Source organism: Juglans regia, chromosome 12, assembly GCF_001411555.2.
Source record: "Juglans regia cultivar Chandler chromosome 12, Walnut 2.0, whole genome shotgun sequence".
Classification (NCBI taxonomy): Eukaryota; Viridiplantae; Streptophyta; class Magnoliopsida; order Fagales; family Juglandaceae; genus Juglans; species Juglans regia.
In genome coordinates, this window is record NC_049912.1 from 19,298,039 (window position 1) to 19,318,214 (window position 20,176).

Sequence of the window (20,176 nt, forward strand, 5' to 3'; positions counted from 1 at the left end):
AAGGCTATGCAAATTTTCGAGAACTCCGACTATGTCCTGCCTATACTCTGATTCTGACTCTAACAAAGTCAGAGTGTTCGGAATGCGGGTTGTGCAAATTTTCGAGAACTTCGACTCCGTCCTGTCTATACTCTGATTCTGACTCTAACAGAGTCGGAGTGTTCGGAATGCAAAGTCGGAGTCGGAGTGACACCGATAGTAATCTCGACTCCAACTTTTTTAAAAGTGCATGATCCGCCTTCTCTTCTTCCTTCTTCCCCAAATCCCCTTCTTCCCTTCTGATTCTCTGAATCTCTCCTATGAGCGTCTGTGAGTTAGTACCCTCTCTATTGCCTCTGTTCCCTCTCTGCACCTCTGTAGTCCATTTCCCTTCACTTTCAGGCAAGCCTCCGTTCAGCCGCTACGACGCCATAACTCATAAGGGTGAGGTACACTTCGAGCCCTAAATCATGTAATTTTCGCAATTTTTCTTTTTTCCATGTAGTTTGGTTGCCTAGAATTAGTTGTTTTGGGTCTAGTTATTGGTTGTTGGCATGTTGTAATGAACCTTAAGTTGAAGTAAGGAAATGTGATAGACTTGAATCGGCTTGATGTGTTGGAAACACAGTATGCATGCAATGTGTTTGACAAAATGCAAAGGAGATGACAAAATGATAAAATGCAATGTTGTAGTATTAAATAGTCACGCTAGAATTCATTACATTTGTTGGGTTGTTTGTAAATGTAAAATGGTGGAAGTTGTAAGGGAGACTCATCTTCAAATGGTTAGTCGAGAACTTGAATACCCCATTTGTGCACCAAAGTAAAGACAACATTAATGTAGGTGGATCTTGGGGAGAATATATTACCTATATAATTTTTGAAGCATTCCCTTTCCTTTTCATCTAGCCATCTTATGTTTTTCCTATTTATTTTAATTGATCATAAGCAAATATATTAATGTTCTGTATTATTCCCTTTAATATCTATAGCAAAGTTCCCTCATTCACTTTGGAAAAAAAGTTGGAAATGATCTCTACACAGATACCATTAACAAACATCAACACTTTGTTTATATATATATATAAACAGCAGGCCGTCCATATGTAATTTATATTACAGATACTAAAACCTAATTAATTTACAAGAGAGATGCAGATCATGGTTTGGGAACTCACTTTTGGAGGGAGGGGGTTGGGTTGGAATTCCCTTCGGTTTTTTAACTATTGTTGCTTTGAAAAAAAGCAGCTGAGAATAAAGGGAAACAAAAAGTGTCCTTTGTATAAAATATGTCTATGCGTGCATGTGCAATTCTTTCATACGGCTGTCTCGTGTAGCCAGCTTGCTAGAGTTACTTTAAACTCCTACCAAAACTATAAAAGGCACTTTCTATTAAATAAATATACCCCAAGCCAATATGCGAAGAAAAGTTCTCTAATTTGAAATGCTCATCAGTTCTGACACTGATGAACCTCAAGCTTCTCTTTTGAATAAATTGCAGAACCTGTGGATGTGAAGCCAATATGTATTCAGTGATAAAATGGTAGAGGATCTCCCGGAATGTATAACAAAAGGAAGTTTTTTCTAAATCTGTTTCTTCCAAAGCTAGTTAGAAGTTTTGAAGAGAACGGTTAACTTGGGATCTTTACTGCCATTGGAATAGTATTGGAGATGGGTAATTATTATAAGGACAATGACTAGAAGCTAGCTAGCTACTCAATATTATTTATTCTCTCCAAACAATATATTATATTATCTTCCAAGATAAAAGCTTGAAAAATTGAAATCATGATTCTCTAAGATATCATTTAATTTTGAGTCTTCAACCATATATGATCGTGTAATCATTAATCAGGAATAAGGCGATGTATGATCTTATGTTGTTTGGTTGACGTTTGAATTTCTTAAATAATTAGATTGGTCTTTTTGAGTTCTAAACAATTAGTACAACGTACAATTTGTAACTTTGTTATTCTAGTTTTTTGCTTATAATTAATTTTTTCTGCTTCTATGATTGTGATAAGGATGCTACAGCTAGTGGAGACGATCGTCCACAAGAGGATGCGGTGGTTGCCACTACTACTGCTCCTACACCGGTGGATACTTCCTGTTGGGTATATGTGGAGACTGGTTTTGGAGCTGAAAAATTATTTGCTGAAAGTTGGATTGAGCCAAAGTTCATTCAACATTGCTCGACATACCGCTCGAGCGAAGCTCAAGTCTGAGAGTCCCGCTCGACACTTAGCTCGAGCAAGACAGAAACTCTAGTGTTCGCTCGACACTCCGCTCGAGCCAATGTTCATTTGGTTGTTCGCTCGAGACGCGCTCGACACTCCGCTCTAGCGAATTACGCAGTTTATGCCAAATTAGGTTTCCAGTGCCACTCATTATAAATATATCATATTAGACTTGTGTTGGACGGCCTCAAGCATATTTAGAGAGATAACAATTGTCTAGTGAGTGCATATTGTGTGAGAGAGCAAAAAGCCCTAGAGAGTGTGAGTTGAAATTGAGTGATTGTAATCTTCTCTGGTTAATAAGATTTCTGCAGTTCTATGGACGTAGACAACTTTCCGAACCACATATATTTTGTGTCGTGTTCTTGATTGTGTTGCTTTTACTTTATTTGTCATCGTTGGTGTGTGTGTTTTATAACATTTCACAACACTTCCCCCCTAGAGCCACATCTAGAGTTACTACATCTAGAGCAGTTACTTCATGTGTAAGTAGTCGACTCCCAATAGATATAGAAGATGAAGATATGTTCAACGAAGAGGAAGATATGCCCATTGAGCACGATCGTCCACCACGACTTTCTAAAAAATTAAGGTCGTGGACATTGAAACATTTCACCAAAATTCCTAGTGATCATGCAACTCCGCAAGCAAGATGTCATTACTGTGGGCAACTTTGTGACTACCATTCGAAGAAGCAAGGCATCAGTGTATTAATAGCACATCTTGGTGGTTGCCAGCGGTATAAGATCGCGAAGAGGTTGGCGGCCATTAATCAAACCAAGCTCAGTTACGAAATTGAGACGGCCACTGATGGTACACATGTTAAGAAATTGGTCATTCCTCAATACAGTGAGAAGATGTTGAGGGAATTGCTTGCAGATATGATAATTACTGATGAGATACCCTTTACCACAGTCGACAAAAAAGGCTTCTGAAAGTTTATACAAACTATTGAGCCACGATTTTTCATTTCATCATGATATATGGCAATGCGAGATTGTATAAAGAGACATGCAAAAGAGAAGACAGAGATGAGGAAGATGTTTATTACCACTGGCCAGAGAGTGTCATTTATGACTGACACATGTACGTCCATACAGAACGTTTGCTACATGTGTATCATAGCACATTACATTGACAATGAGTGGAATTTGCATAAACGAATTATTGGGTTCAAATAACTTGTTGATCATAAGAGTGCATCCATTGGGGCGGAGATAGATGATTGTATGAAGGAATGTGGAATTCGAAAAGTGTTGTATATTACAGTTAATAATGCTAGTGCCAATGACACTGCAATTGATTGGTTCAAGCGGAATACGACGGTGAAAGATGATGTCGTTCATCAACCACATAGTTATTGAAGGGTTAAAAGAGATTGATGATTCCATTACCACAGTCCGCAACATTGTGCGATATGTGAGGGCTTCTCCCAAAAGCCTCGCCAAGTTTAAGGCAATAACAGAACGACCTCAGATTGGATGTTCTAGTATGTCGTGTTTGGACGTTCCGACTCGATGAAACTCTACATACATGATGTTTGATGTCAGAAGTACCAAAAAGCATTCGAGTGGATGGAGGTCAAAGATGGAGGCCTGAGGTATGCTTTGTTGGAGCCAGCAGGACAGGGGCTCAGTGAGCCGAATGCACATGATTCAACTAGTGTGAGGTACTTTGTTCAATTTTTTAAAATTTTTTATGACATAATTATGAGGATATATGGATCCAAATATACGACTGCGAACGTATACTTCAACGAGCTCTTGGGGCTTTACTTCTACTTGTAAAATAGTTGTGCTAACTCTAGGGGATTGTTATATGTTAAGGCTACGAGAATAAAGACCAAATATGATAAATATTTGGAGAATATTGAGAAGATAAATAGATTACTATTTGTGGCTATGATCCTTGACTCCCGACAAAACGGTGCCGTTTCACTTTTAGACTTTAGTTAAGCCTTAACTAAAAGTGAAACGGCGCCGTTAGGGGTTTCAATTGAAAACCCTAAATTGAGTTAAGGGTTTCAATTGAAACCCCTTAAATTTCAATTTTGAGGTTTCAAATGAAACCCCTAACTCAATTTAGGGGTTTCGGATTGAACCTCTAAATTGGGGTTTCAATTGAAACTCCTAAATTTTAAGATTTCATATTGAACCCCTAAATTTAAAATATCTGAAACCCCTAAATTGTGTTGGCTTTGCACTTTGCCTTATTTTTTCATGTGTGGTGTATTATTATGATTTTCTTATGTCGTGTGTTGATTGATTTTATAATTTTTTATTGTGTTGTGGAATCAGGAATGTCTTCTCAAAGGGATTTCACTGATAGCTCTCATACCCCTACCAGTACCCCTGCCTCTACCAGTACCCCTATCCCAAAACATATCCCTACTCCAACCCCTGGGAGTGGGAATACACCTTGCCCCGCCCCCAAGCCCACACAAAGCAAGAAACTTGTTTCCGTAATTTGGTATCATTTTACCAAATTAGAGGATGGTGACCCCAATAACACATAAACTAAATGTAATTATTGTAGAAAAATATATGGATGTCACTATAGGAAACATGGTACATCCCAATTAAAGGTCCATCTAGAGGAACAATGCAAGAAGAGTCTAATATAAAGATCCTTACTGGAGAACAGTCAATCTAGACTAGAAATTGGACTAAAAAAAAAAAGCTGATGGGAATAGTGGGGTTCCAATGTTGAAGGGGTATACAAAATATACTGTTTATGAGTGTAGAAGGAAGTTAACTCGTATGGTTATCATAGACGAGCTACCTTTTCAGTTTGTGGATGAGAGAAGGTTCTAAGAATTTGTCCAAGAATTGGAACCTAGATTTATGCTTCATTCTTGCCACACTGTAGCAAAGGATATTAAAAAAATGTACTAGAAAGATAAAAATGTTTTGAGGGGCTAATTGGCAGGTTTGGTAGTTTGCCTCACTACTGATACTTGAATTTTTGTTTAAAATTTTAATTGTCTTTGACTGTTCATTTCATTGATTCTAATTGGATTCTTCATTAAAATATTATTAAGTTTTGTCAAATAACTGATCATAAGGGTGAGACAATTGGGAAGACCTTAGAGACCTCAATAAAGGAGTAGGGGTTGGCACAGGTTTTGACAGTTTCGGTTGATAATGTCTCGTCTAATGATGTCGCATTGGGATATCTGAAAACTTATCTTAGAGAGGCAAATAAGACATTCTTGGGTAGTGAATATTTGCATATTAGATGTTCTGCACATATCTTGAATCTAATTGTGACTGAGGGGTGAAAGATGTCAATGACTCGGTTGCACGAGTTAGACTAGCTGTGAAATTTGTGAGGTCTTCTCATTTTAGGTTGGAGAAATTCAAGATTGCTGCGAAGATTGTAGGTATAACATCAAATAAGAATCTTTGTACTGATGTTCCTACTAGATGGAACTCAACCTTCTTGATGTTTGAGGCAGCCCAAAAATATAAGACAGCCTCTCAATTATTGGGTGATGAAGACATTCAATATGTCAAATACTTTGATAAGCACGGGGGTTTAGGAAAGCCTAATGATGATGATTGGGAGATAGTTGCTACTTTTGTTGATTTTCTCGGACTTTTTTACGATGTCAAGTTGAAGTTATATGCTTCTTTGTACCCTACATCCCATGAATTTTATCAATAAATATGTAGGGTGAAAAAAGAATTAGACGACATGTGTAGGAGTTCCAATCTAAGGATGAGGGGGATGGCATTGACCATGAAGGTCAAATATGACAAGTATTGGGAGATTTGACTAGACTAAATATTTTATTATATGTGGCTGTTATTCTTGATCTCCGTCTAAAAATTTCAGGCATGTTATATGGTTTGAGACTTGCGCATGATCAGGCATGGACTGATCTTATTGGTGAGATGGCCCAAGATATCCTTTATAAATTTTATGATGAGTTTAATGCAATTAAGGGTGGTACTACACCTACACATACACCTACCCCAACACCTCCTCCAGACACCAGGGAAACAAAGAAGCGTAGATTGGCATGGAGTAAGAACCTCGCACAAAATCTCACACTAGTCTATCAATCTATGGAGGTGGTTTTAAAGTTAGACAATTATTTGTCAGATGATCTTATTCAAGATGATGATGATTTTGACATATTAGGATGGTGGAAGGCAGCAAAAAAAAAATATCTCATCTTTCTGAGATTGCCTATTGTATGTTGGTCATCCCTATTAACATCGTTGCCTCGGAGTCTGCCTTTAGTACCGGAGGGCACATATCGGATCCTTTCTGTAGTTCATTGCCTCCTACAACTGTGTAGGCATTGATATGCATACAGAGTTGGACGATGGGAAAGGATATTTATGTTCTGGATGTTTTAAATTTTAAAGAGACCGACGAAGAGGGTGGTGATCAGTCTGGATCTGGACCATCTGGTAATTGTTGTTTTTGTTTTATTATTTTGATTTATTTATATTTATTTCAATTTCATCAGTATTAATTTTAGTATTGATTGTTGTAGCAACACATGAGACGACTCAGACGATGTCTACCTCCACTGCAATATGAATATGTGCTCAAGTCTCAAAAGGCTATCCATCCGGACGCCCCAAATGTCACTGTCAAAGACCCAAACAGCTCGGCTCTTTTTTTAGATTATTAATTTCTTAGAATATTAAAATTTGAATCAGTTGTACGTCTTATGTATTTGATTTGTAATTTCACTTATAAAAAAAAAAATGTATTTGATTTGTAATTTTGTAATGTTAATACAATGTCTCTTGAACATTTTTTTATTGTAATTTTGTAATTGTTTAGATTTTTCATTTTATTTTTGTAATAGTTTATTTATTATTATTATTTATTAGTTTATTAGGTAGTAGACTTGTAGTCTATAGTAGTACTTCATTAGAGTCTTAATTATATAAAATTGTGTATGTATATATTATTTTTATTCATGTAACTTTTTTTATTTTTTAAACTCTTTTTTTTTTCAAAAAAAAAAAAAACTTCTATTTTTATGGACCCAAAATGGCCCAAAGGCTGTTTCTAGGCCATTTTAGGCCTATTTCAGCTGTTTCTGGGCCTTGTAGGACCCCCCCCCTTTATCAGGAATGGTCTACCCAGCACTCTGGGGTGAAGCTGGGGAGTTAAAATATTACCGCCCATCACTTGGTGAGGAGACTGTTCCATTCCCGTAGAAGCGGGTGCCTGCTACTCTAACATTCCTTACTAATCATGGTATTGTGCATCGTAAATCTTGCCCACATACCTCACAGCAAAATTGTAACACCCCGTTCCCGAAAAGACATTTAAATTTTTAGAACGATCATGCTTACTACTAAACTTAAATATAAAAAGCTTTTCCTTTTTAACAACGCGCCAGATACGAAAGAATTCCATAAAATAACAAATTTCAATAAATACTGAAAATTCAAAATAAAGTCTGCGGAAGCATTTTAAAAAAAAATACAGAAGTCTTATGTGCTTATCAAAATAATTTATTTAAACCATAGAAATAATCATAGCAAAATCTATCTAGGTCTCAGCCTTGTCTCCCGGAGTCAAGTCCTGTCCTGCAGTCTCATCTTCATAAATGTCATCACCTGGGGGTTTTAAAAACATGAAAACAAACTAAAATGAGTCGAATACTCAATAAGCAACACATCATACAGTAAACATAAATAAACATAAGGTGTCTTGGAACGCGTGCGTATTCAAAAAATACATGCATAAATAACATGAGCATGAACATTAACTTATCTTTCACTTATCATAGGCCGTTACCCACTGTTGACCCCCGTGAGTTAGGGTTAGCGAATCTAAATAGATTCCGATTCCGCCCGTGGCCGCGGGTTGTGGAATCCATACATAAGGAGGACAATACTGGGTGCACTACCAGCATGCACGACCTGGCAATGCAATATGCCCATAACATAGGTACCGTTTTCATATCATAACATAGGCCGTTACATATTTTATCAAATCATACTTGCATACTTGTCATTTCATAGATTTCAAAGAAATCACATACATACTTGTTATATCGCATCATAGATTTCAAACAAAATCGCATTCTTTCATAAACGTCGTGATACATGTTTCATCGTATAAAATCATGATTTTTCATAAATATTTTATGAAATAACTCTCTCATAAAATCATGCATTTCCCAAATAATTTTATGAATAATCTTTCACATAAAATCATGCATTTTATAAATAATTTCATCATGTTTTGGGTACGTAAAAAGGGGCTTCCAATAAAGGGCATACATGCATAATATCTTTTATAAAAAGACAAACAGCTCACTGTACATAAGTGTAAGGATATGATCATGCTACTTACCTTGCAACGCTAAACCACTATTTTCGGCACGAAATCGGTCGCCTATAAAAAAACACGTAATTTACATAAATTTCTAATTAAACAAGTGATTCTAATTAAAAACCTAACTACTAAAATAGTCTATATTTTCTAAACCTAAACACTTCCCGACACTAAAATAGCCTTACCCGTTAGTCTTAAATAAGCAAGGATATTTTTGAAAAATAACATACTGTACGTGGGTATTTTGGGAAAATAAAATAGAGGGGCATTTTTGTAATATAACTAACCTAAGGAAAAAGAAAGATTTACGGGTTGCATGATCCGGTTTACGCGTGAAAGGAAATGCATGCAATCGGGTAAGGTGCGATGCTCACCGAGAGAGGAAGCTGATGCGCGGCGGCTCTGGGTGGCTGGGGAAGGACCGGAGACGGGACTGGGTTCTCTGGGCAGTGGTGGTATGACGCCGAGAGGAGGAGAGTGGGAGTTGACGCCGAGAGGAAGAGAGCGGGAGCCCGAACAAGCCGCAAACAAACCGAGAGAAAGAGGGGGACGACGACGGTCGAGGCTTACCGGGACGGAGTGGGCTCGACGGAGTTAGGCTGGTCGGTACTTTCTGTGCCGTGGGAGAGGTGGTTCGGGGTCTCTTACGGTGGCTACTGTGGAGAAGGTGACAGCATGCTCTTCGGACGTGCAAAAACAGTGGTGCGTCTGTGGCTGCTACGGCGTGCCTTGGCGGCTGAGGGTGGTCCGAAGTATTCTATGGTGGTCAGTGGTCAGTGGTGGCGTAAGCGAGTTCTGTGGCTGAGGGTGGCTGGCTGTGGCTCACGGTCGGAGAGCTCAGTGCTCTGTTTTTGAGGGCTAAAACAGGGGAGGATGCAGCGGGTTTAAGGCTTTTTCAAGGGCGGGCCATGCGGTGGTTCAGTGCGTGCAGTGGCGCAAGTGAAGGCTTGGCTGCGGCAAGGTGGTGCTGCGGTTTGAGGGGAGGAGGTTTTGTGGCAAGTGCTCTGTGTGCGTGAGTGTATAAATAAATGCAGTGTCGTGCAAGCGGAGGAAAGAAAGGGGCCGTGCATGCGTACGCTTGATGCGCGAGAGGAGGATTCACGATGGGCATTGCGGCTTGCATCCGTATGAATATATGTTTCAGAACCTAGAAGAAAACCCTAGAAAAAAAAAGAGACGTGCATGTGTATGTGCATGTGATGCGAGTGGATAGATTTCGCGTTTGAAATTCAAAGAAGAGAAAATAAAATAAAAAAAATCCGGTAGAAGGAGTTGTATTATCAAGAGGATTCAAGGGTTGGACAGAAATAATAATAGTAAAAATAATAATAATAATAGAGCCTTAATAAAATTATTCAAATTTTATCCCTAAAAAAAATTATAGGGTCGGGTCGTTACAAAAATGGACTTGCTGAGAGGAAATTGAAACATATTCTAAAAACTGGTCTTACCCTATTGGCACATTCTCATCTCTCTAATAAATATTGGCCTGATGCATTCCTAGCTGCAGTTCACATTATAAAGTTCACATTATAAATAGATTACCCATTCCTACTATAGACTACACTTGTCTTTACTCTAAATTATACCACAAGGAACCTTATTATAAGAAATTTAGAGTCTTTGGATGCATGTGTTTTCCTTTACTTCGACCATATGGCCTTCATAAGCTAGATTATCGTTCAAAACCTTGCATTTTTTTGGATTATAATTATGCAGGCTACACATGTCCAGATCTTGTTACAAATAAAGTCTACCTGTCTCGGCATTTTATTTTTTATGAGACTACCTTCCCAACCAAGGAGAGTGCCACATTAAAACAGCCTTCTAAGTAGCCAATTGAAGGTGAGTCCCCTTTCCCTCTCCTTGAGAGTATTTCTCTTCTTTCTCCATCTTTATCTATGTCAACTTCTTCTACAGATTCTATTGCATCAAAACTTAGCCACAATTCTTTTTCCCTTATATCATGTGATCCCACAACCTCTGCCCATCCACCTGACTCTACCCTTGTTACAACATCTACTCCTGCTCCCTCTCATCCAATGCTCACCAAGTCCAAAACAGGTACTCACAAACCTAAACAATTTCCTGACTTTACCCTCTATCATACTCCTAGACACCCTTTTGTCCTTCACCACTCCTTAGCTGAGTCTGAACCAACTTCTTATAACAAGGCTGTTGTAGACTCGAGATGGCACAAAGCCATGTGTACTGAGTTTGAAGCTCTTCCAACAATACATGGACCTTATGCCCTAGGCCTGCTTCCTAAAACATCATTAGAAACAAATGGGTTTACAAGATTAAACAAAAACCTGATGGGAGTATATATAGAGAGGTTTAAGGCTCGGCTACTGGTTTAGGGTTATGAACAACAGAGTGGAGTTGATTATACTGAGACATTGAACATTCAGTCCTGCTACAAAACCCTCTACAACCTGAGTTATACTTATTATTGCAATCCATTTTAAGTGGGATATAAGGCTACTTGATGTCTTCAATGTACATGGAGACTTATTGGAGGAGGTGTTCATGGAACAACTTCAAGGTTTTATTGATCCTCAACACCCTAATCATGTGTGCAGATTACATAAGGCCCTCTATGGCCTTAAGCAAGCTCCTCGACCTTGGTTTACAAGACTTTCCACCTTTACTTGACATTGGCTTTAAAGGTTCTCACGTTGACACTTCTCTCTTTATTTATACTTTTGAAGACATCACTTTTTACTTGCTTGTTTATGTTAATGATCTTATTATCATGAGTTCCAGTTCTACCGCTATTAGCTCACTAATTCTAAGACCGCAACATGAATTCTCAGTCAAAGATCTTGGGCCACTTTGTTTTTTTCTTGGGATCCAAGTCTCTCGCACAGCACAAGGCTTGCATCTTTGTCAGACCAAGTACATTTATGATATTTTGCATCGAGCACACATGGCAGAGGCCAAACCAACACCATCACCATGTCCATCTGGCTCTAAACTATCAAAGTTTGATGGCTCTCCCGTCTCTAATCCAAAAGAATACAGATGCATCGTTGGTGCGCTCCAATCAATTGCATTTGCTGTCAATCAATTGTGCCAGCACCTTCACTCCCCCACCACGACTTATTGGATTAGCTACTAAACGTGTTCTAAGATACCTTGAGGGCACTGCTGATCATGGTCTTCTGTATACCTCTACCTCACTTCAACTGAATGCATTTTGTGATGATGATTGGGCTGGCAGCCCTGATGATCATCGATCCACCTCAGGCTCTGCTATATTTCTCGATAATTGCTTGATCTCTTAGAGTGCTAAGAAGTAGAATGTGGTTTCTCGATCAAGTACAGAGGCAGAATATTGTTCCCTTGCTCTCACAACAGCTGAAATCTATTGGCTCAGGATGCTCTTTTCTAAAATTGGCATTGTTCTCCCAATGGTTTCTGTGCTATGAAGTGGACTATCACTTTGTACGAGAGAAGGTCTTAAACTGTGACATTTTGGTGAAGTTTATCTCTACTGACGATCAAACATCAGACATTTATACCAAGGGTCTTTCTTCCCAGCACTTTCTTAAACTCAAATCCAAGTTAATGGTGGTTCCTCCCCACATTAACTTGCGGGGGCATGTTAAAGTATGTGCTGATGATAACCATGACGAATACAAATCCTTATCACAACAAGATATGATTTGGTCTCTACTCCTTATCACTTAGCTGTTGGATGTACTTATATCTTGTATCTCTTGTATTTTAATCTTATTAGGTTGTTAGTTTAGTAACTTACTCTTTAAATGATGTAATCGATTTAACCAACAATACAATACAAGTTTTGGCAACTTGCCAAACCATTATTTTCTGTTCTTTGTTTTACTAAACTGATAACACTAGTTTTTACTCAACCTAAACATTTTTCATGTGGTTTTCTCGACATAAGTTATGTTAATAACATAGTTTGTTGTTTCACTAACCAAGAAAAGTAAAAGGGTAAACAAGTCACATACTAAAACTTGAAAATAGCGGCACCACTTGATGGCTTGGAAGCAAAAACATAGAGGCCAAGATCGTCCTTGTTAATGATCCCTTTTTCAATCCTTGATTGGTAGAACCGTTCCTGATACACAACCAAACCAAGTTGTATCGAATCTCAAACAATTGCTTGTTCCAAACAATAAGGGTGAAATTTCTTTTGAGAATGTTTGGTTTACATAGAGATCTTACAAAAAAACCTTAGAAACTGACGTGGGTACGCTAGATTATAAAGTACATTTTATTGTAAAATAAATATAAACGAATCACTTTAAGTTTCGTCAGCATATAAACTTACTTTTGTAAGATCTTTGTATAGACCTGACACTTTTGATTTCTTTTTGGGACAATAGAAAACGAACCTTCAGATTGAAGATGAATTGTGGGACAATGCTCTCTTTCACTAAAGCGACAGCACAACCACCCCATCCAGCTCCTGTAAGCCTTGCCCCAAGGGCACCATGTTCCCGACATATATTTACAAGTTCTTCCAGCTCAGGGCAGCTGGTTATAAGAAAACAAATAAAAAAAGTGAATACCAATGTATGATGTGAAATAGGCAGGGAATTTTTCCAAGAGGAATAGCTATTGCAGAATATACAAATAGTAATGAATTTAAAGTTTTAACGAAATCCTTCAAAAGCAACAGAGATTTCGCCTGCATTCGTCTCTTTCTCTCTAAGTACAGAGGTTTCAACACCAAAAGTAGATGTTCATGATGAGTTTTTCATAAATGCTCCATTTTCGCTAAAAGAACATTCAAATGTGCAATGCTTATGAAGAAAATCATTAACATACGAGCTGCAAATTTATAATGTTCACATCTTTTTATGAAGTTTTTACTAATAATGAGAAAGTAGTAAGAGTACGTGCATGTGCATGTGCATTATGGAAGATGGATTAGAACATTTTTACCTGCACTCATAAAAAACACTGCAGCTGTAATGGCTCTCATTCATAAGGTCGCCAAGCTTCTTCAGCTTGTCCTCCTCACTAGAAAAACAATTATGCGAATTGTAGTCTCAAGAAAACAGGACTTGGATGATAACATGAAAAGGTTTTACAAAATGCAAATATTGAATAGCAGGGAATCTAGGAAGACTCAAAATATAATAAGAACAAAAAACAAAATCACCCAAACCACAAAGTTATATTGGGAGAGAGAGCTTGATTCAAAAACTAAATTTTAGTTCTCAAGTCCAAACCCAGTGCATAATATTCAAATGCGTATAAAAGAATAACAGCAACTCGTGTCACAAACATAACAATCAGGAACATATAATGCACATATCATGGTGACTATGTATTATGCTGGACATCAACAACCCTCCTCTTTCTTAGCTTAGACCAGCCTAGAGAATGGATTATGACAATAAGGGATGACATGGGCAGAGTTGTGTGCATTTACAAATGTTTGATCACAACTAGTAAAGCTCGATAGCATTCATGAGTGTGAAATCATAGGATAGAAACAAGATGCACCAAATGAGAATATGAACCAAAAAACTGAAGCATGTATAAGTACAGAAAAAAAAAACTAGGTTCAATAGATATTTCGTACCTTAACTCTGATGCCACAGTATCCTTGAATGCATGTACTCGCTTGGCCTCGGAATACACATGAGACGCTCGCTGAAGATAAGTTCGTCATAAATAAAGAATATTTTGAACCAGAAATGAACAAAGAAATCACTTTCTGATTATTGAACCGCATTCCAAGACATGCTATTCAAAGGGTTAAAAAAAAAAAAAGATAAAGTTTGACTAATAAATTACTAATACTATATTTATGTAGCAATTAACCATTCTGAATATCATAAGAAGGATTAGTAATAAGATGCTGGTACAGGACCGTAAGGTGATTAGACCTGGGGGAAACAACAGAGAAAGCTGCCGTCGGAATTATTATAGCCCCCACCCCTTCCTTTTTTTGCCATTTTAGAAAATTACAATAATCCAGAGTCATGAAGTTTGCATGTCCCAAACAATACAAATCATGAACTTTTTTTTTTATGTAGATTAGGGGCCAATAAGCATGACTGTATAGATTCGTAAAGAAGAAACCTCGGCAAGTGGCTACCCAACTACAACACGTTAAATTTAGGATTCAGCAGGTCAGCCACATTTTAAACCAGTTGGCCCTGATTCAACTGGCTTGTTGGCATGGTGAGTCTTTGAATCCAGGCCTATGTGATATGTGCGCACACACCCATGCAATCTAAAGTACATGCATGCGAGAACTGGCAGTGGTTTTGTTTTTAAATCTAATATGTGCATTAATTTTCTATCATTTTTTATTAATGTATCTTTATTACTATTATAGTAGCCCCTCAAAAAAGGTATTAACAATACTTATAAAAAAAAAAAGGTATTACAAATTCATATATAATATCCCTTCTCTGCCCCACTTCGCTCCACTCTTTTTTTAGTGATAATTAAAAGCACAAAACATGTCAAACAAGATTCATAATTTTCAAATTGTAAATTTGTTATGAAATGGGTTAAAAGTAGCTAGCTTGCCATCAGTGTACTACAAACAAGGAACTACCTGATGTAACTTAAAGTGTTTGGCAGCTTTCAATACATCCAAAGAAGATGGAGAATTTCCAAAAATGGATGGCAGCTTTTCCACAGTGACCATCTCAATCTCTTCAGCCATATATGGTTCTTCTTTCAGAAACTCCTTATGAAAGACAAGAGTTTAAGCATATACACAAATTTAGAATATCCAAGAAACATATATCAACTCATAACATATTTTAAATGGTTTTAAAAGTAAAAGAAACACCTTGACAGTAAGGACAGGATCAGAAGATCCACGACTACTGGCAAATTTTATGCACAACCCTTCAACATCTGAAAGAGTTTTCACATTTGATACTGCTTCCTCTGGTTTCATTCCCAGCTTTATACCAAGTACAATCTGAAGAGATTTGACAGTGCACGTCATGATTAATATAGAGACAATCTATGAAAGCAAAAAAGTTGTGTTCCCTCGCAATTTGCAAGTCAGGTAACCATAAATCTCTTTATTGAGAAAAAGACAGTTCAGTTTCTTCCATTAAAAGCATGGGATCTTCAAGTGATTAATGTGTTCGCTGAGATCATAAACTAACTCAAAGCTTGCTCTTGCAATTCAAGAAAAATAAAATAGCTGAACCACAATTATTTAAACCTTCCCTTCATCTGCCCACCCCCTTCTAACTTGGATGTAAAGTAACTGGCAAGTGTCTTGAAAATCATTATATGAAATCCCAAGCAGCCATAGTAAAAATAAATCTAAGGGCCAGCAAGGCAAATTTATGGAAATTTATGTTCAAGTCTTTAAGACATGCTGAAACTTACAGCAGCCAACCGGCATTCAACAACCCTGTTATTGTAGTTTGTAGCAGCAGTGACTGCTTTCTGAGATTCTGCCAGAGAATGGGCGATGACAAAAGTACCACCACTAGGAAGTTGCACATCAGTAGCACGAATAGGGTTGAAATCAATCAACTCTGCAAATCCAGATTTGGCCATAACAGAGATTGCCTGTCAAGTGAACAAGGACTAATAGGTTAGGGGGATTAAACCATTACTGAGGGTAGGTCGAGTGGTCTACTATAAAATTAACTAATAATCAGAGATATAAAATTTTAATTTAGGAAAAGTTAGTATGGAATTCGTCATTACAAAGCAAAAATATATGACCTGATCCATTCCACCTGATTGTGTTCCAATGTGTCGTTCACATTCACATGTAAGCTGGGCAACTTCTTTCTGTTCAACAATAATCATATATTAGTATTTGAATCAGCTCAAATAAGGGAAAAAACATATAAATAGGTGTAAATGTTTAGCAGTGGTACAGGATGAGCTGCTTTGCCATATAATTAAAGTATTAATTATTTAAAGATAATTTTATTGTCTAAATTGAGCATGAGTAATATACATTTTGAAACCAGTTATCAGTTTTGTTCCCTTCACCAAAGTCAATTTCAACCCCACATAAAATGTTGTCCCTCCATAAGTACAATAAGGTTAGCTCAGGAAATTCAGAAGAAATGAAATGCAGAGCCTTTTCAAATGCTAGTAAAAATGAAAATGCATAATGACAAATCTAAACTGCAAGTACAAATGCACCCCAAAATAGTAAGATTATTAGATTATTTCTTTTCACTGTTCTAACAGTATTTTTTTTATATGTAAAAAAAATATTAATATCAATAGGCGTAGCCAAGTACACTGGATGTATACAAGAGAAAACACCTAGCTAGGGTGCAGAAAATAGATATAAGGAGATCATACACCTAGGGCAGCTAGGAAAAATCCTAACAAAGCCCAAGAGGGAGAAATTAGAAACCTATCCAATCTAGACCAAGCCCAAAGACGCACCTACCCCGATCTCTCACTTGGGAATGGTGGAACCACCACCAATACACCAAGGCCTTTCCCACCAATCCAGGTTTTGCCCATAAATCCAGGTTTTTACACGCCACTGTGAATTCCCCAACACACTCCTCAATACTTGTAAACTCCAAACGATCCTACTAGAAATACATCTTAGTCCCCGGACATTCCAAGTTAGAATCTTGGGCTTCATATTATAATTGGTTCTGCCCTCCCTCTAGTCCTCCCTTGACTTGGACTGCCTCCCTTAGCGACATAGTTGAAAGTTACATATCAACCTAAGTACTGTTCTAACAGTATAAGAGGGGCAGAGAGAGGACCCTACCCATCGCTACAATTTTCCAAAAAATAGGTTACTTTATGTAGAGCAAACACATTAGGAAGAAAATTCAGGCATGCATGTACGCAAGCCCTACTTGGGTCCTGTTTGATAAGTGACTTGAACTTAAATGCTCCTGTAAGGACAACACAGAAATCCAATGATTACACTGTTAAGTAATGATTAATATATACCTTCGGAAAGTTTACATTCAAAGCAGCCATTATAGCAATTGTGGAAGAGCAAACAAACGCTGCAGAGCTTGATAGTCCAGATCCTAGATCAAAGGAAAAAAATGTCACCACGATTAACTCTAGTATGCAGTTAAACACCTAAATTATTGACTCGGTAGAAAGAATAGCAAAATATCAGCTAGACATCATAGCCAATGTCATTCTACATGGATGATGAGAAATACACCTGTAGGAACTGTTCCATCCACTAGAACATCAAGTCCAACTGTTGAACCTACATCCACTCCTTTTAATTTAGCGTATTCATGAAAACCTTTGTACCTGGAGAATACAGACCATTACATTTTTCTGATAAGTGAGTTTAGTAGATTATGATCATTTGTACACTGTTTATTAAAAAATAAGATGAAGAGTAGTCATCAAAGTGCTATGTAGTGTGTGTGTGTGTGTGTGTTGCCATATAGAAGGAAGTTTAATCCAAACTCCTAAGTATTTGCATGTTAAGACTGGAAATGTGCACGCGCACACACAAAATATTCATTTGAATAACAATGTTTCTCCAAATTAATGGATAAAGGTAGGTTAAGTAAATTTGGTCACAATTCAAAGCCTGCATTTGATTGTGTAGCACTATCTTTTGAAGGTCATTTGAGAAGCATTGCACCACAACATCCCTTCAGATTTGGATCCAGTTCACGTGCTTTTAAAGAGACTCTACTAAAAAGAAAAGAAAGCTAATAATCAGAAGTATATCATAAACTTAGAATCAACTACATAAAGCAAAATATACTCACCCGCAAATAAAATAATGGCCCCATTTGTGATCCTTCAAGTTAATTTCCTGCAAAATAAACAGGGCAAAAGTTTTTAAAACGAAATCTAATTTTTATAAGGCAGGCAAGGGTAGTGACATGGTGGAGAGCAAAGATTGTGCTCAAAAGTAACAGAGTAATCTACAGATGAAAGGAACTCTAGCAATAACCAATGCAATCACCATATTGTACTACTATGAGATCTAAACTTCTAATTGCATAAAACAGGCTGTTGCCATCAACAAAATCAAGAACCATCCGGCAGTGAATCATAGCAGATGCAATCAAAAAGAGAAACAGTAGCGTCAAGCATTCCAGTGTGAATAATCGACTCCAAAATACCAAAGATATAATGCTCACGCCAAAGAATGTAATTCTAGTTACAAACCCAATCAAAATCACAAAATATCATGCGAAGTATTCATATACCTGGTCAGGATTAGCAGGATACGTACACATGGTGTACTTAGCACTGACATTAGCAATTCTGAGAACCTTTTCGGCCTCTCCCTCATCGTGCTTTCGGATTGCCACTATCGTGTCTTGCCGTATTGCCATGGGCAGCACCGAGTAGCCTTCATAGTCAATGTGCTCCCCAATCAAGTTCACCCTCCCTGCATGCAAAAAATTAATAACCAACTGTCTAAGTCTCGATTTATCGTCAACAGACTCACAAAATCAAAAAGAGTCTCAAAGCAAAATGTTTATTATCACAACTACACCCACGATGAATTAGTCCACAATGACTCAAAAGAACAGAGTGTGTGTTTCTGAGTGGATACACACACACACAGAGATTAGATTCGTCTCAACAATCTAAGATTCAAAACGAAGTTGATTTAGCTGTTCACAAGTGTTTCGAGGCAACCAAACAGATTATTAGCGAGCAACAGAGAGAAGCGGTTGCTACTCGGAGTTGTAAAATCCATTTTGGGAGTCACAAGACTTTGTCGGCAACCATACACAGACATAACAGAGAGAGAGAGAGAGAGAGAGAACCTGGAGAGCGAGCGAAGACGTGAGGAGGTTGACCGAAAACCTCGAGAAACTTGGACTTAAAATCGTAGAATCGAAGCTGGGCGTCCTGTAGCTGGGAGCCGTCACCGTAGACAGGCTCCAGGGATGAGAAGACGGGGATTGGGAGCTCTTCGTGCTTGGCCATATGATCGTAATCGTCCTACGCTCGTCAACTCAGAAATCAGATGCAGTTCCAGATGACCACTCTACTCCATCTCCCCTCATTTAAACTAACGAATGACGTTTTCCTCTTGGCTTTTCTTTCTTCTTTTGTGATGGAAAATGCCTGTACCGTTGGATTCTGATTCCCCCTCAATTATCCGAATTTTAAATTGTTTGAGCCATCAAATAAATGATAAATTTTAATTGAAAAAGCATATTTTAAATAGAGAAATGAAAAATATCAGCCTACATCTTCATCACACCGTGTTGAGTTGAAAAAAAAAAAAAAAATCTTAAGGGTGTGCTGCGACTTCCGACTAATGCCCAGCATTTCTCTTTTAAATAAGTAATTACTTAAAATATATCACATTAATATATACAAAAAATAAATAAAAATATATAAGGTAAGGAATAGTACTTTTATAGGGTTTTTTTTCTTAAGAAAATGGGAGGCTGGTCGACCAGCGTAGTAATCATCTCTAAGCGTGACCATAAGAGTCTCTTCCTACTGTGAAATATCCAGTTTGAATCATAACTATTATTTTAAGGGTAAGCCCGTCACCATAGCACTACCAAATTATACAATTGGTCCAAAACTCATCCCAGGACTTAAAAGTCAAACTTTACAATCACAAATCATTTTAATTTATATCCTGACTCAAATTCTTGATCTTAAAACTATAAAATATTAACTCATACCAATTAGACTACCACCTTAATTGTCACCCTAATTGTGGTACTTTTATG

General features: G+C 37.5%; 1 protein-coding gene across 4 annotated transcripts; it reads right to left on the reverse strand.

The window, feature by feature from the left end:
• Positions 1-1,464: 1,464 nt before the first annotated feature.
• LOC108994829 (galactokinase-like) lies at positions 1,465-19,505 on the reverse strand. 4 transcript variants are annotated; one of them, XM_035683845.1, is made up of 14 exons: positions 19,250-19,505; positions 18,680-18,864; positions 18,233-18,279; positions 17,665-17,759; positions 17,439-17,521; positions 16,227-16,295; positions 15,882-16,067; positions 15,325-15,459; positions 15,085-15,219; positions 14,098-14,168; positions 13,452-13,529; positions 12,899-13,040; positions 12,512-12,621; positions 1,465-1,483 (listed from the first exon to the last, which is right to left on the reverse strand). In XM_035683845.1, coding segments are annotated over exons 1-14 (1,500 nt in total). In that variant the 5' UTR covers positions 19,413-19,505; the 3' UTR covers positions 1,465-1,482. The 4 variants fall into 4 exon arrangements, with proteins under 4 accessions (XP_035539738.1, XP_018825759.2, XP_035539737.1 ...); XM_018970214.2 differs by lacking the exon at positions 1,465-1,483 and adding an exon at positions 7,587-7,807; XM_035683844.1 differs by lacking the exon at positions 1,465-1,483 and adding an exon at positions 8,541-8,591.
• Positions 19,506-20,176: the final 671 nt, after the last annotated feature.